This window comes from Neoarius graeffei, chromosome 28, assembly GCF_027579695.1.
Source record: "Neoarius graeffei isolate fNeoGra1 chromosome 28, fNeoGra1.pri, whole genome shotgun sequence".
NCBI lineage: Eukaryota > Metazoa > Chordata > Actinopteri > Siluriformes > Ariidae > Neoarius > Neoarius graeffei.
This window is the reverse complement of record NC_083596.1, coordinates 32,151,214-32,168,713: the sequence shown is the minus strand read 5'-3', so window position 1 is coordinate 32,168,713 and position 17,500 is coordinate 32,151,214. Positions and strand designations below refer to the sequence as shown.

General features: G+C 40.1%; 1 protein-coding gene across 6 annotated transcripts in view; it reads right to left on the bottom strand.

Annotated features, from left to right (window-relative positions):
* fcho2 (FCH and mu domain containing endocytic adaptor 2) overlaps positions 1 to 17,500 on the bottom strand; it is a 369,466-nt gene that overhangs the window by 110,747 nt on the left and 241,219 nt on the right. For all 6 annotated transcript variants that reach the window (XM_060913479.1, XM_060913478.1, XM_060913480.1 and 3 more), the window contains 5 exons: positions 14,482 to 14,634; positions 14,102 to 14,206; positions 13,801 to 13,899; positions 9,433 to 9,529; positions 3,322 to 3,366 (listed from right to left, as the gene is read on the bottom strand). In XM_060913479.1, coding sequence (XP_060769462.1) covers positions 3,322 to 3,366; positions 9,433 to 9,529; positions 13,801 to 13,899; positions 14,102 to 14,206; positions 14,482 to 14,634 — 499 coding nt within the window. The remainder of the gene's footprint in view (positions 1 to 3,321; positions 3,367 to 9,432; positions 9,530 to 13,800; positions 13,900 to 14,101; positions 14,207 to 14,481; positions 14,635 to 17,500) is intronic.

Genomic DNA, 17,500 nt, shown 5'->3' with positions numbered 1-17,500 from the left:
GTCAGCCCGCATCTCCCAGTCGCTTGCTGTGGCAAGGACCCCTTTGCTCCTCCCTCCTGCTACAGAGCTTTCTCCCGCTCTGACAAAATGGATGAAGCGAGGCCCCCTGGAAAGCTGTCTTGCCTTTTTCCTCGCCTGCTCAACACCATCGACCAACTGTGCGAGGATCTGGTCATGTCGCCATCGGAACTTCCCGTCTGCAAGGCTTGAGTGACACGAGGAGAGGACATGCTCTAGGTTAGCTGTCCTTCCACAGAGCTTGCAGCTCGGGCTCTCTACCATTCCCCAGGTGTAGAGGTTCGATGGAGTCGGCAGGACATCATATGTGGAACGCAACAGGAACTTAATCCGGTGGCCTTCCATGCTCCAGATGTCCCGCCAAGATAAAGCTCTCTCCCTCGCTCCCTCCCATTTAGTCCAGCTGCCTTGTTTGCTCATGGCCACGGCCTTGACATGCCGGCTTTCCTCCTCTGCCTTCCGCAGCTCCCTTTGCACCAAGCCTCGACGCTCCTTTGGATCGGCTTTGTTCCAGCTTGTTCTGGTGAAGCAACCCAGCCCAAGCTTTCCCTGGGCTACTGACCCAATGATGTCAGCATGATGCAGTCGATCTTCCACCTCCTTCAGTGCTGTACTGGCTGACCATTTCCGGCCTGTTCTGACAACAATGCCCGCCTGCCGCACTCTCTCATCTCTACTATCTCGTAGCATCATGGCCTGCCGTATCTTTGCGACCTTATACTCCTCCACCACTGATGTTATTGGCAGCTGTAGCTTGCTGCCTGAGCTGTACAGGCCAATGGAGCAGAAGCTTCTTGGGACACCCAACCATCTCCTCAAGTAAGTGTTCAGCTTCCTCTCCAGCCTCTCCACTGTGGAAACAGGTACCTCATAAACCAGGAGTGGCCAGAGCAGTCTGGGGAGAACCCCATGTTGGTAGCCCCAGGCCTTATAATTACCCGGCAGACCACTCTTCTCCAGAGATGTCATCCAGGTTTCTGCTTGGTTAAGCATCTCTTTCACGCTCTGTCTGTCATTGAGGTCTGACCTAAACCACTTCCCCAAGCACTTCACAGGTTTTTCTTGGACAGATGGAATAATGTCCTCTCCAATCTTGAAGCGAAATCGTTCCTGGACACGCCCCTTTTTCAGAACTAGGCTTCTGGATTTTGCCGGTTTGAACTCCATTCTTGCCCAATTTATGAGCTCAATCAAGTCCTCCAAAATCCATCTTCCTTCTGACACTGATCTTGCTGTGATGGTGAGGTCGTCCATAAACGCTCTTATAGGCAGCATCTGCATGCCGCTTGCCAGGACTGCACCTCGACGCAACTTCTCTGCTGACTTGACGAGAAGGTTCATCGCTGCAGAAAACAGAATCACTGAAATTGTGCAGCCAGTGACGATGCCCACCTCTAGCCTCTGCCAACTCGTGGTGAATTCTCCATATATACATATACATATATATATATATATACATACACACACACACACATACATACACACACACACACACACAGGTGCTTGAAAACTTGTGAATCCTTTAGAATTTTCTAGATTTCTGCATAAATATGAACTAAAACATCAGATTTTCACACAAGTCCTAAAAGTAGATAAAGAGAACCCAGTGAAACAAATGAGACAAAAAAAATTATACTCAGTCATTTATTTATTGAGGAAAATAATCCAATATTACATGTTTGTGAGTGGCAAAGTGTCACATGCACCTGTGTGCAATCAAAGTGTCACATGATCTATTGCATGATGTCTGTATAAATTGACCTGTTCTGGAAGTACCCTGACTCTGCAACACTACTAAGCAAGCGGCATGAAAACCAAGGAGCACTCCAAACAGGTCAGAGACAAAGTTGTGAAGAAGTATAGTTGGGTTATAAAAAATCAGGGTTGGGTTATAAAAAATATCCCACACATATCCCAGGGAGCACCATTAAATCCATTATAGCAAAATTGAAAGAATACGGCACCACTACAAACCTGACAAGAGAAGGCCGCCCACCAAAACTCTCAGACCGGGCAAGGAAGACAATCAGAGATTCAACAAAGACACCAAAGATAACACTGAAGGAGCTGCAAAGATCCACAGAGGAGATGGGAGTATCTGTCCATAGGACCACTTTAAGCTGTACACTCCACAGAGTGGGCTTTATAGAAGAATGACCAGAAATAGCCATTGGTTAAGAAAACACATTTGGAGTTTGCCCAACAGCATGTGACAGACACCCCAAACACATGGAAGATTCTCTGGTCAGATGAGACTAAAATTGATCTTTTTGACCATCATAGGAAATGCCATGTGCAGCACAAATCCAACACCCTGAGAACACCATTCCTACAGTGAAGCATGTTGGTGGCAGCATCATGCTGTGGGGATATTTTTCATCTGCAAGGACAGGAAAGCTCATCAGGACTGAAGGAAAGGATGGATGGCACTAAATGCAGGGCAATTCTGGAGGAAAACCTGTTTGAGTCAGCCAGAGGTTTGAGACTGGGACAAAGTTCCCAGTCCCAACAGGGCAATGACCTGAAACATACAGGAAAAGCTACAATGGAGAGGTTTAAAGGGAAACATTTAAATGTCTTGGAATGGCCTAATCAAAACCCAGACCTCAACCCAATTGAGCATCTGTGGCATAACTTGAAGATTGCTGTACACCAACGTAACCCATTTAACTTGAAGTTGGAGCAGTTTTGCCTTGAGGAATGGGCAAAAATACCAGTGGCTAGATGTGCTAAGCTAATAGAGACAGACCCCAAGAGACTTGCAGCTGTAATTGCAGGAAAAGGTAGCTCTACAAAGTATCGATTTTTTGGGGGGTGAATACCTGTGCACACTCCAGATTTCTGTTTTTTCATCTTAATTATTGTTTGTGTCACAATAAAACAACAATTTGCACCTTTAAAAGTTGTAGGCATGTTGTGTAAATCAAATGGTGCTAACCCCCCAAAAATCCATTTTAATTCCAGCTTGTAATGCAACAAAACAGGACAAACACCCAGGGGGATGAATACTTTTGCAAGGCACTGTAAACCTTCATGGAGCAGAAGGAACCAACCATGTCATTTTCTTTTAATGAACTGCTTTTTGAACAGGGCACACTGAATTTGTGTTTGCCATGTCTTCAGCTTTGGCTGATAAAACAGAAAAGCATAGTTTTCAAGGGTCTCCTCTATTGCTGTAGCAAGGTATCAAAAATCATAGATGCTATGGCTAAATCATGGATTTAATTTTTTGTCAGTGTGAGATTAAAGTAATTAACCACAATGCGCCTTTTATAACCTTTGTTATCCATAAATATTACATACCTTCCGTAGTAAGAGAAACATTGCATTCCTCAAAGTCAATGGGCCCTGTAAGCATACACAGCAAAAAGAAAATCAGGTGGTGCACTTTTGGAATGCATTTGGTTGTGGCCATGCAGTTCAGAACTAGTGCACTTTAAATCATAAAACACAAACCTCAGAAATAAACACAATGATTGAGCATAAATCTATCTAGCTAGTCAATTAATTCTAAAGTGCAAAAAATAAAGCAAAATAACTTCACATTTAAAATCAATCCTTTGTTTAAAAAAAAAAGCAATAAACAAACAGTATTTAGTTGCAAGTTATTCTTTTTAAAATACTGCATTATTGAGGGGACTTCAGTCCATAATACATCTTTTATTAAAAATGCTATTCATTGTAATGAAACTAGGAATCCATTTTCAGTCAAGTTGATCAATTTTGTTTTTTTATGTATTAATCTGTAGCCTAATACAAAAGATATTTTTCATCAAATGCTGTGTCAATAAGTGTTCAATAACAGGAATGGAATGAAAAGAATTAAAATTAAATAAATTTTTATTTCTAAAATAATAAAATGGCTAATAATCATTAGCCACCTTCTGTAACTAATGGTTATACACTAGAAGACTTTGAAGAGACTCTAAAAAAAAAACTTTTAAAGGAGAACTGAAAAAAAATCATCAAAATTCTATTTCTCATTTTATTATAGGAATGCATTTTTGATGGTTATTTTGTCACTGCTGCAGCAATATGAGTGTTTGAAATATGCTATATAATATATATATCAGTCCATATGTCAAAGCAATGGCCATAAATGAGATTCGTTGACACCTGTGCAAGACATCGTAGGACGGAAGTAAAACGTACAGTGGAAATCAAAGTGACCAACCCTGTGTCCAAAATCACTCACTCGTTCACTACTCCCTATATAGGGAATTACTATATAGAGGACTGTATAGTGAGCTCATTGGTAAAATAAAAAAAAAACTCTTTCGGACACTAGCCTGTCGCACTGGTATTTACGTCATTACTCCCGCACAATTAAAACGTGCCAGGTCAGTCAGCTGGTGGATTTTCAAAATAATAAACACATGCATGCATTTTTGTGATAAATCCATATTATACTGAGTGTATTTCCCACATTAATAAATACAAAGTACCTGCATCTTTCAGTTCTTTTTAAATCAAGACTGAATACTTTCTTCTTTGCCACTGCCTTTTATTAAATCAAATTTGAGACTTAATTTGATTTCTTTCAGCGCGACCACAATGCATGATGGGATATATTGCTTTGGGGAGTGACCATCGTTGTACACTACTTTTCGTGATGCGTTGTAGGATAATTTGAGTGCGCTATATAGGGTGTAAACAATCCTCACTAAGGTTTTGGACAGCACTACAAAACGGCGTCCCCACTATATAGTGCCCTATATAGTGAGTAGGGAGCGATTTCAGACACAGGGCAACATCTGTCAACGTTGTCAAAAAACGCGCGCGCCCTCTTTCGAATGCTGATGTGATCAAACCGGAAGTTTTGTTTGTTTTGATAGCAATCAGGAAAGTTTGAAAAAGTAGGCAGTAATCATCATTTAAACTCATTTTTGTGTAATATTTCGTTTGGAAAACAGTTTTCAAAATGGCAGCACTTACATCTGGCTGACAGTTCACGTTTCAAAATCTCGCACAAGTCTCGTGAAGATCACGTGGATAAGCGAGGCCTGCCATGGACCAAACGAACTACATTCAACATGGCTAAAAACCGAATAGGCCGATAAGTATAATATTTAATTGCAATTATTTGCCAATACGAGTCATGATATAAGGTTACTAAAACCCAACACGTAATAACACGTTAAGAAATAAAGCAAGTTTAAAAATGACTTCAATTCCCCTTTAAGTAGAAGGAAGTTAATAAACATCCAGTGTCTATTGTCCTTGACACATTTCTCAATTTTATTAATATGGCTCATTAATATAATATAGCTTATACCACTGTCACAGTGATCTGACACACTGATGAAATCAGTGCAGAGAGATGGGTTGGGTGGAAAAAAAATTGGCAAGGAAATTCTAAATTTGTCCTGCTTGAGCAGCATTCTTCTGCTCCCTGGGTGAGCTGCTAAACTGGCTGTGTGCCAGACATGCAAATATAGTGCACACTACATCTTGAATGCAATGATTTTTGGTGACCATGCACCTTCTTCAATATACAAACACGTGTGTGACCAATTGCATATACAACCCCGATTCCAAAAAAGTTGGGACAAAGTACAAATTGTAAATAAAAACGGAATGCAATAATTTACAAATCTCAAAAACTGACAACATATCAAATGTCGAAAGTGAGACATTTTGAAATTTCATGACAAATATTGGCTCATTTGAAATTTCATGACAGCAACACATCTCAAAAAAGTTGGGACAGGGGCAATAAGAGGCTGGAAAAGTTAAAGGCACAAAAAAGGAACAGCTGGAGGACCAAATTGCAACTCATTAGGTCAACTGGCAATAGGTCATTAACATGACTGGGTATAAAAAGAGCATCTTGGAGTGGCAGTGGCTCTCAAAAGTAAAGATGAGAAGAGGATCACCAATCCCCCTAATTCTGCACCGACAAATAGTGGAGCAATATCAGAAAGGAGTTCGACAGTGTAAAATTGCAAAGAGTTTGAACATACCATCTACAGTGCATAATATCATCAAAAGATTCAGAGAATCTGGAAGAATCTCTGTGCATAAGGGTCAAGGCCGGAAAACCATACTGGGTGCCCGTGATCTTCGGGCCCTTAGACGGCACTGCATCACATACAGGCATGCTTCTGTATTGGAAATCACAAAATGGGCTCAGGAATATTTCCAGAGAACATTATCTGTGAACACAATTCACCATGCCATCCGCCGTTGCCAGCTAAAACTCTATAGTTCAAAGAAGAAGCCGTATCTAAACATGATCCAGAGGCGCAGACGTCTTCTCTGGGCCAAGGCTCATTTAAAATGGACTGTGGCAAAGTGGAAAACTGTTCTGTGGTCAGACGAATCAAAATTTGAAGTTCTTTATGGAAATCAGGGACGCCGTGTCATTCGGACTAAAGAGGAGAAGGACGATCCAAGTTGTTATCAGCGCTCAGTTCAGAAGCCTGCATCTCTGATGGTATGGGGTTGCATTAGTGCGTGTGGCATGGGCAGCTTACACATCTGGAAAGACACCATCAATGCTGAAAGGTAGATCCAGGTTCTAGAGCAACATATGCTCCCATCCCAACGACGTCTCTTTCAGGGAAGACCTTGCATTTTCCAACATGACAATGCCAAACCACATGCTGCATCAATTACAGCATCATGGCTGCGTAGAAGAAGGGTCCGGGTACTGAACTGGCCAGCCTGCAGTCCAGGTCTTTCACCCATAGAAAACATTTGGCGCATCATAAAATGGAAGATACGACAAAAAAGACCTAGGACAGTTGAGCAACTAGAATCCTACATTAGACAAGAATGGGTTAACATTCCTATCCCTAAACTTGAGCAACTTGTCTCCTCAGTCCCCAGACGTTTACAGACTGTTGTCAAGAGAAAAGGGGATGTCTCACAGTGGTAAACATGGCCTTGTCCCAACTTTTTTGAGATGTGGTGTTGTCATGAATTTTAAAATCACCTAATTTTTCTCTTTAAATGATACATTTTCTCAGTTTAAACATTTGATATGTCATCCATGTTCTATTCTGAATAAAATATGGAATTTTGAAACTTCCACATCATTGCATTCCGTTTTTATTTACAATTTGTACTTTGTCCCAACATTTTTGGAATCGGGGTTGTATAAACAGCTACTCCTACACAGAGTTTTTAACTATGCTGCCATGAATATTTCTAGTTTGAGGAAAGATCATATGCTTCATACGAAGGGGTGGCACGGTGGTGTAGTGGTTAGCACAGTCGCCTCACAGCAAAAAGGTTCTGGGTTCGAACCCAGCGGCCGGCGAGGGCCTTTCTGTGTGGAGTTTGCATGTTCTCCCCATGTCTGTGTGGGTTTCCTCTGGGTGCTCTGGTTTCCCCCACAGTTCAAAGACAAGCAGTTAGGTTAACATGGGGCGGCCTTGAGCAAGGTACTTAACCCCTGACTGCTCCCCGGGTGCTCTAGTGTGGCTGCCCACTGCTCTGGGTGTGTGTGCGCGTGTGTTCACTGCTTCAGATGAGTTAAATGCAGAGGATGAATTTCACTGTGCTTGAAGTGTGCATGTGACAAATAAAGGTTTCTTCTTTCTTCTTCATGTAGTAGTTCATGTCATATTCAAATATCAGATCAAAGCTTACTATGCTGAATGTATTTGCATTCTGGTGTTCAGACAAAATGTCATATCTACTGAGAAGAAAGGATTTCTACACATGCACACTCCACTTTTCCATGCTTTATATTCATGCTTCTTAGTATAGTTTAATGCTGGAGACATTTTCTGATCATCAGATTGCTTGATGAAAAAACATGCCACCTGTAGTTTTCTGTGGATGTTTTCTGAGGAGGTCACAAATAAAACAAAATACTTGTGGCATTGTTTTATAAAGACCTACATATAAATGCATTCAAGGAAGGTTTAATAAGGTAGGACATGGTTAGAACATTGATTGTCAGCATTTTTCTTTTACTATGATTTTGTCTGTCTAGCTACTGACAGTTTGGACTATATACTGCAGTCAATGAGAACATGCAGGGAAGCTGTCCTCCTCTGCTAATCGTTCTCTGCTCTGCAGTAACAGTGGCTCACTTGTGACTCGCCTATTCTCTTAAAGGAATACTCAGGAGTGAAATGCTTTTAGGTCTATTTTTGCATTATTGGGAGTGCATACATTGAGTTGCTACCACAATCACATCAATTGGATGTATTTTGAGAAAATTTGTCTTTTGTGATTTCAACCGGAAAGTGCTAACACGGCAGTGTGCAGGGCATGTCTTTTTGCCGATACAAAACGCTAGTTTTAAAACCATTGCAAAGCTCAAAACAACATGACAGTTCTGTGGAAGTGAGTAAAGGGTTCCTACAAACAAAACGAAGTGTCCCTAGCTCTGCAAGCGCACGGACAGAGGGTGTAGAAGAGTAAATACAAAGCCAGTGACCTTACCTCAAGTCAGTCTTCCTCAGACGCCATCTTCATGGGACAGTCCGTAAAAGTCGAGTGCCGAGTGCAGAGCCCATCCCGCTGGAAATGCACAATTGTGGTATGTTGTGTATTTCCAGACAAACAACACTTCGTTTTGTTTGTAGGAACCCTCTACTCACTTCCACAGAAATGTCATGTTGTTTTGAGCTTTGCAATGGTTTTAAAACTAGCGTTTTGTATCGGCAAAAAGACATGCCCCGCGCACTGCTGTGTTAGCGCTTTCCGGTTGAAATCACAAAAAACAAATTTTCTCAAAACACATCCGATTGATGTGATTGCGGTAGCAACTCAACATATGCAATCCCAATAATGCAAAACTAGACCTAAAAAGCATTTCACTCCAGGGTATTCCTTTAACTCTACTGAACTGTTACTGTGTCTATACAATATTAGCTGCAATCTGTGCTTGCCTTTTAGGGAGTGATTAAAAAGTCAGCCAAAGTGCTCTTTTTTGAGCCCAGTAGTTTAAAAAACAAAACAAAACATCATGCATGTAAACACAAGGGTGCACACAATAAAAAACACTAAAAGATGGTCAGGATAGCTGTCAAAAGTCAGTCTTTTTCTCATCTTGACGCTCCGACAAAATCAACCATTTAATAAGTTTTCAGTCTTTTAGGCTCATGCAAATAGTGATGTGGACATTGTTAACAGGAAAAAAAGGATCAAAAAATGTTTTTGCGATGAGCATACTATCCCCCACACATGGAGTAGGATAGCGAGAGGCAAAAAGGTCACAGAATTAATTCCTGAGAACAAGACACAAAATGCAGTCTATAAATCTGGCAGGAGATTAAGACTTGATTATAAACTGATTTTTCAGCAAGATAAATGACATGCATCTTAATCCTACTAATTAAAGGGTAAAAAAGTGAACGTTAAAATGTAGATTTAAAAAAAAAGTACATAAATCTCTGGAGGTTTTGGCTCTTTGTACCCATGTGTGTGTGTGCGCGCACACGTGTTTAGTGTTACCTGGTCTTTCTCTGCCAGTCCCTTTGCTCTCTGCCAGTTTCTGTAATAGACTTTCCACAGATGTGTTCTCCATGTTATTCACAAACTCTCTCTGCACCTTCACAATGAAACAAATGGAGCTCATAGTTAGACACTAAATTGACACTAAAATGAATAGCATTCATTCATTCATCTACCTTATTCTGGATGCTGGAACAACATGAGAAACACCATACAAACCAGATCCCAGGCTCAGGATTAAAATGTGGACCCTGGAGATGGCAAACACTCCCTGCTGTACCACTGTGCCAACCTCTAAACCAGGGATGTTGACCTCAAATACTGTCTAGGCCACATCTTTTTTGAGAGCTCCTGAAGGGCCATGACTTATTGCCCGGTCCCACAACACCGATAACTATACCGGAATTTAGCTCCAGTCTGGAGTAGTCACACCACAACTATAATCCCGATTATTGGTTGTTGGTTTTTGCAGGAAAATCAGTTGTACGCTGTTTGTGTGCACACCCAGTGCACTCAGCAGCACATAATGGCTGACCATGACAGCGAGGAAGAGCTGCTTTTGATGCTCATTTTGCACAAAAGGCAAAGCCAAAAGAAGAAGAAAAAGGAGAATCTGAGTACATGAAATCCTGCAACACATCGATGACTGCTCATCTCAGACTCCTGGCACTCCCGCATGTAAAAAACCCACTCGGACAGTCAGTACCATGACAGACACAGCTATACACTTAACATACATAAGACGCATGTCTATGTTTTACTTTGAAAGTGCGAATAAATGAAACTGTGGCTGACGCATTTTATCCTGTTTATGGTCAGTGTTCCCTCAACGAAAGTGAAACCAATCGAAACCAAAAGAGTGAAGGTTATCATCATGCCGTTACCATGTGAATATTCTTTTATGAATGCGTTAGTGGGCACTCAGTGCTCCGACACAGGTGTGAGTAAGGTGACAAGTTTTATGTTTCAACTAATTTAGGTTATTTTAAAAATATAATATTTGGCAGTAGGCACATAGGAAAGTGTATCAGACATTAGACATCATGCTGGAAATTTTTTTTTTTACACGATCCACAGATAGTATTTGTGACAAAAGTGTATGTAGTGTTTGTAGCGTGTATGGCTGTGCACTTTAAAATGGCTCAACTTGCAGCACGACATGACACTTCATGCTCTAAATTCTTTTTTCACATGATCTACAGCTGGTGCTGGGTAACAGAGTGTGTGGCATGGTTTAAAACAGATGTTAGAGCGCGTAGACATACACACACACTTCGCCCCACACACTTACCAGTCATACCCACTCTACTGCTGACTATCTTCCATACATCTTCCATTTTGGCTGTATGTTTGTACAGCTTGTACTTTTTGTCATAAAGCATGGGATTCTTTGACACTTCTATAATCAGCTTCTCCTCCACTGATGCAACAAGGATGTACAAAGAAGCCCAGGAAAAATAGCACATGTTCAGACAATGTCCCATGTAAACAATTACATGATTGGTCAGATGTTTTATTGGATCAGGTACAGGTCTGGAAAAATCGGTCCAGAAGCAATCTCACCAATGCCGATAAACCCAGGCCTGGGCTATTGGTATTGTTATCAGTCTGGTGTGACTGCCAACCACATAAACTGCAAGTTTATTTATAGTTATCAGTGTTGTGGGACTGGGCCCTGAAGGTCATTCTTACAGTATTTAAATCAGTAGTGGGGTTGGGTTTTATGGCACATTAGATTTGGGAAGAAATGTGTGTGTGTGTGTGTGTGTGTGTGTGTGTGTGTGTGTGTGTGTGTGTACACATACACATGAGAGAGACTGGCCCTTGACCTACTGAAACCCTTAACTGACAGTTTGTGTATGATTATTTTCTGCCTGTTACAAAATCCATCTGCCAGCTGATTTGTCACTACAAACACTCAAACTGCTTAACTAAGGACACTGTTCAGGTAAGGACAGTTGCTGATCAACCAGATGTTTATTTTAAAAAAAAAAGTGTGGATTGAACAGGAACTGTTTGATATATGGCTGCTTAAAAACACAAACATTTTGTAAAAGACAAAGCTGAATGAAATGAATGAAGCTGTTTACTGTCCCTAGTGCCAAACAAATGTTCATACCCCCAAAAAATATATTTTGAAACAATGTGATAATTAGGGGTGTTTCAAAATGGGGACCATCTCTACCATTTAAAGAGGTACTGCACACACATTTGAGATGTAAAATACAGTAGTGCTTGAAAGTTTGTGAACCCTTTAGAATTTTCTTCTACTTCTGCATAAATGACCTAAAACATCATCAGATTTTCACACAAGACCTAAAAGTAGATAAAGAGGACCCAGTTAAACAAATGAGACAAAAACATTATATTTGGTAATTTATTTATTGAGGAAAATGATCCAATATGTGTGAGTGACAAAAAAATATGTCATATCTGTGAGTGGCAAAAGTATGCGAACATCTAGGATTAGCAGTTAATTTGAAGGTGAAATTAGAGTCAGGTGTTTTCAATCAGTGGGATGACAATCAGGTGTGAGTGGGTTTTATTTAAAGAACAGGGATCTATCAAAGCCTGATCTTCACAACACGTTTGTGGAAGTGTATCATGGCACGAACAAAGGAAATTTCTGAGGACCTCAGAAAAAGCGTTGTCGATGCTCATCAGGCTGGAAAAGGTTACAAAACCATCTCTAAAGAGTTTGGACTCCACCAATCTACAGTCAGACAGATTGTGTACAAATGGAGGAAATTCAAGACCATTGTTACTCTCCCCAGGAGTGGTCAACCAACAAAGATCACTCCAAGAGCAAGGCATGTAATAGTCAGCAAGGTCACAAAGGACCCCAGGGTAACTTCTAAGCAACTGAAGGCCTCTCTCACATTGGCCAATGTTAATTTTCATGAGTCCACCATCAGGAGAACACTGAACAACAATGGTGTGCATGGCAGGGTTGCAAGGAGAAAGCCACTGCTCTCCAAAAAGAGCATTGCTGCTCGTCTGAGGTTTGCTAAAGTTCACGTGGACAAGCCAGAAGAAATTGGACAAATGTTTTCTGGATGGATGAGACCAAAATATAACTTTTGCTTTAAATGAGAAGTGCTATGTTTGGAGAAAGAAAAAGACTGCATTCCAGTATAAGAACTGTATCCCATCTGTGAAACATGGTGGTGGTAGTATCATGGTTTGGGCCTGTTTTGCTGCATCTAGGCCAGGATGGCTTGCCATCATTGATGGAACAATGAATTCTGAATTATATCAACGAATTCTAAAGGAAAATGTCAGGACATCTGTCCATGAACTGAATCTTAAGATAAGGTGGGTCATGCAGCAAGACAACGACCCTCAGCACACAAGTTGTTCTACCAAAGAATGGTTAAAGAAGAATAAAGTTAATGTTTTGGAATGGCCAAGTCAAAGTCCTGACCTTAATCCAATCGAAATGTTGTGGAAGGACTTGAAGCGAGCAGTTGATGTGAGGAAACCCATCAACATCCCAGAGTTCAAGTTGTTCTGTATGGAGGAATGGGCTAAAATTCCTCCAAGCTGGTGTGCAGGACTGAACAACAGTTACCAGAAACGTTTAGTTGCAGTTATTGCTGCACAAGGGGGTCACACCAGATACTGAAAGCAAAGGTTCACATACTTTTGCCACTCACAGACATGTAATATTGGATCATTTTCCTCAATAAATAAATGACCAAGTATAATATTTGTGTCTCATTTATTTAACTGGGTTCTCTTTATCTACTTTTAGGACTTGTGTGAAAATCTGATGTTTTACGTCATATTTATGCAGAAATATATACAATTCTAAAGGGTTCACAAACTTTCAAGCACCACTGTAAATGATGAACTGTGATAACGCACATCAGTGCTGGTGTTAATATTGACAAAATTACCATTTTTGTAAAAATCTGCATTTTATGAGTTGAAAGTGGTTCAAAAGACCATATACTGGTTTAAATCATCTTGAACCTTTCAAGGCCCATGCGCACTTAGAGTTGATCTTTTGGGACTTATCTACTTCATTAAATTAGATACACCAATCAGCCATAACATTAAAACCACTGACAGGTGAAGTGAATTACATTATGTTGTTACAGTGGCATCTGTCAAGGGGTGGGACATATTAGACAGCAAAAGAACAACCAGTTCTTGAAGTTGATGTGTCGGCAGGGCACAAGTTCCCAAACATAGCCAAAAAAAATTTTAAATTAAATTAAATTAAATGGGGGGGGGGGGGGGGGGGGGGGGGGGGTGCTCATAGGAAAGGGTCTGAAGACCTCTGGTGAATATTATGCAACTTTTAGTTACCAGTAATCAAACAGACTACAATATTACTGTGCCTGAATCTGTGTGCCTACTCACCTCTCCAATCTGTTTGTGCGTCTCCTCAATCAAGTGAGTATATGACTGGATGAGCTCCTTCATTTGCAGAATATGGCTTTCTTCAATGTCCTGAAACTTCTGTTTTTTCACACACACACACACACACACACCAGATGGGACGAGATGAGAAGGACATGTTATATGCATATTAGTGCATGTGTCTCTGATTTTCATACATCAAATCAACTTGGATGGTCCCAATTCAAAAGACCACATTGATCCCATCACTGTGGAAAAAAAACACACAAAAAACCCCCACAATCATTACACAAACAAATACCTGTGCTGTCTCTGCCATTTTTTGCTCAAATTCAGTCTTTGTGCTGGCATATTTCTCCACGTAAGATTTGTATGCTTCTCTGGCTTTCTTAACCTTCAGCCCAGCCTAACCACACACACACACACACACTTATTATTTTCAAGGTCTATATGGCAAAATTAGCAACTTTCCACATTTTCATTTTCTGTTAAAACTGTACATGGGAGAAGAGGTGTGGCCATGTGTCTATATCCAAGTGCATTTATCTTAGTGTCATTTATCAATGTTTATAACCTGCCATATGGTAGCTACTTAGAAATGGCACTTGAGAGAGTGTGTGTGTGTGTGTGTGTGTGTGTGTGTGTGTGTGTGTGTGTGTGTGCGCGCGCATATACACACACCTTATCAAGGTCTCTTTGAGTGGAACCCTCTTTGCGCATACGTTCCTGCTCCACAGTCTTGCTGTTGTAGTTTTCTTTACTTTTTTGCAATGCCTGAGACACACTCTGGATGTTTTGCACAGCCTCTAGTGTGGGTGCCACTTCCTCCTTAGTCTGGTATAGAGGTTATGAGAACATTATTTTTTCTTTTAGAGTGATTACCCCCAATTCAATACTTAGCCGTTGATGTCTCTATGACCTGGGTCAGAATGGTAGAAAAAGTTAATGTACCTTAAGTTTAATTACTATCACATATTTTTACGTTTTACATTTATGAAAACATACAAAAAGTTCCACCATTTGCTTGAGCATTCTCTTGGTTTGTGTACATGCACAGATTTACAGACAGGGATCCATCAGACATGAAATAAAAGTAATGACTTTCTTTAATGTTTTCATAAACCAGTATTTAACCCTTTTTTGTGCTACATTAATGAGAATGTTGAAATGCATTTTAATATTGTTTTTACTTTTTATAAAAACTTGACACATTGACTGTACAGGTTAAGAGAATACTGTCGGCAAAAATTCCAAAATGGCTAGAAATAAGTGAATAGTTTTGGTAACAGCACTGTGGATATGTTCATCCAAATGCAAATTTTAATCTAATTTCATAGAGGATTGGGACATTTGGAATAGTATCGGGAATTACAGACAGACTGCAATTATTGTTTTGTCTCATCAAATCAGATAACTTAAACATGTCAGAAAATGTGGTGTCTGCAGCGTTAATCTGGACAAAAATAAAGGGTGTTGTGTCTTGTAATATTGGTTTCCTTTAAGCCTAATTTGTATTATAGACAAACCTTAATAATCCACTATCAAACTCTGGAGCAGAACAACAAAACATGTTGGCTTCACTTATCCATGCTGCAAAACAGATTAAAAACTAGGAATGGTTTTATAAAACACAAATGGAGACTTAAACTAGATGGCGCAGTTCCTGCAAAAACTGCAAGTATATTGCAATGCAGATCTTCAGTGTTGGCCAACTGTTACTTACACACACTTTACTTATATTTTAATAAGAAAGAAAGAAAGAAAGAAAGAAAGAAAGAAAGAAAGAAAGAAAGAAAGAAAGAAAGAAAGAAAGAAAGAAAGAAAAGAAAGAAAAGAAAGAAAAGAAAGAAAAGAAAGAAAGAAAGCACAACTTTATTCATCACACACTTGTGAAATTCCTCTCTGCATTTAACCCATCTGAAGCAGTGAACACACACACACGAGCAACGAGCATACACACATACCCAGAGCAGTGGGAAGCCATGCTAACAGCGCCCAGGGAGCAGTTGGGAGTTAGGTGCCTCGCTCAAGGGCACCTCAGCCCAAGGCCATCCCATATTAACCTAACCACGTCTTTGAACTGTGGGGGAAACCGGAGCACCCAGAGGAAACCCACGCAGACATGGGGAGAACATGCAAACTCCACACAGAAAGGCCCCCGCCAGCTGCTGGGCTCAAATCCAGAACCTTCTTGCTGTGAGGCAACCATGCTAACCACTTACACCACCATGCCGCCCCATAACATTCTGCTTTGGGTACTTATATTTGTGTTTGGGTAAAGTACATTTTAGAGGTGTATTCATCTTAAGCTTTCAGGGGACTTTTCAGTCAGGGATTAATTTGAGAACGGCGTATTTATGGGTCCAAGCAGAGAAACTGTGGGACTTCTATTGTTTTTGTTCCAATTCTTCTTCCTCCCCTAAAAGTGTTTGTGTAGCAAAAACTAAGGTCTAGAAACACCAAATTCAGCAGCTGGGTTGGAAATTTCACCCATTACTCCGGCACATAAATTGACCTAAAAGTGGCACTGTAATCATGTTTACATTTTCACCATCTCAAAAATTACTTGGTCTAAAGTGAAAATTCTTTTGTCATTTTAATCTCTCAAGTCATCTGCAACTTTGCTTTGCTGGGTCTTCTGCTCTAAAAATGTCAAATTTCATGCCTTTTTCTTAATTTTCTCAAAAAACAATTTTTGACATCTCATCAGAAACAGCTGGACCAATCGTCTCAAAACTTAGTCAGGATTCTCTTCAGACGTCAGGGATCAAGTTGTGAAAGAAATTTCTACAGGTCGATCTGGTTTGACGATATGAGCAAATCAAATCATCAAAATGAAGTACAATAGATATCATAGCTCGTAAATACATTGATTTGCACAAAACATGTTCAGTCTTTACTACATTCTGGGGATGATCCTTAAGTTCTGTACAAATAGACCACTAGGATGCGGTCTAACTAAAATTATCTTGTTTTTTCAAAGGAAAAATTCTGAAAAACTTCAAATTTGGTACATTGGTTCACAGTGACATTTTCTGACTCTTCTCAAAATATTGTTTTGATAACTTGATCAAAATCAAAATTCAGCAGCTTGTGATTTCCACTGTGAATGTCCAACTGACATGAAAATTGATGCACAGGTTTATAACATCATAAAAAAGGACTGTTCAAAACCTTGGTAGAAACAGCCAAATGGTGGCACTAAAACATTTACATTTTAGTCTGCACCTCAGAAGTTACTTGACCTAAATTCAAAATTCTATTTCTTCTGCAATATAGTTATCAATCTCTATCATACATTTGACGTTTTACAAGTTAATCTTCTTGCATTTTCACACTGTCTGAAAAACCTACTTTCATCATCTTGTCCAACACTACTACTCCGATTCAAATCAAATTCAGTGTAAAGCATCTACAGACTATCCTTACCAAAAGTTGTTCAAGAAAATATGATGCATCATATCTTTTCCTTTATTTACTCAGATAAAATTTTGTCATGGGGCAATTAATTGCAAGTGGACTAAATAAGCTTGCTCCACTTTACGAGGTGGTGCAACCTGTTTCAGAACATCTTGTTCTAGGCGCAACTTGTTCCTGCTTACCGTCTAAATGCAATCGGTGGCAAGTAGAAGGGTTTACGTGTGCAGGGTAGTATTCATCTGGGTCATATATCATCCAGACAAGACCATTTCGTGGCAAA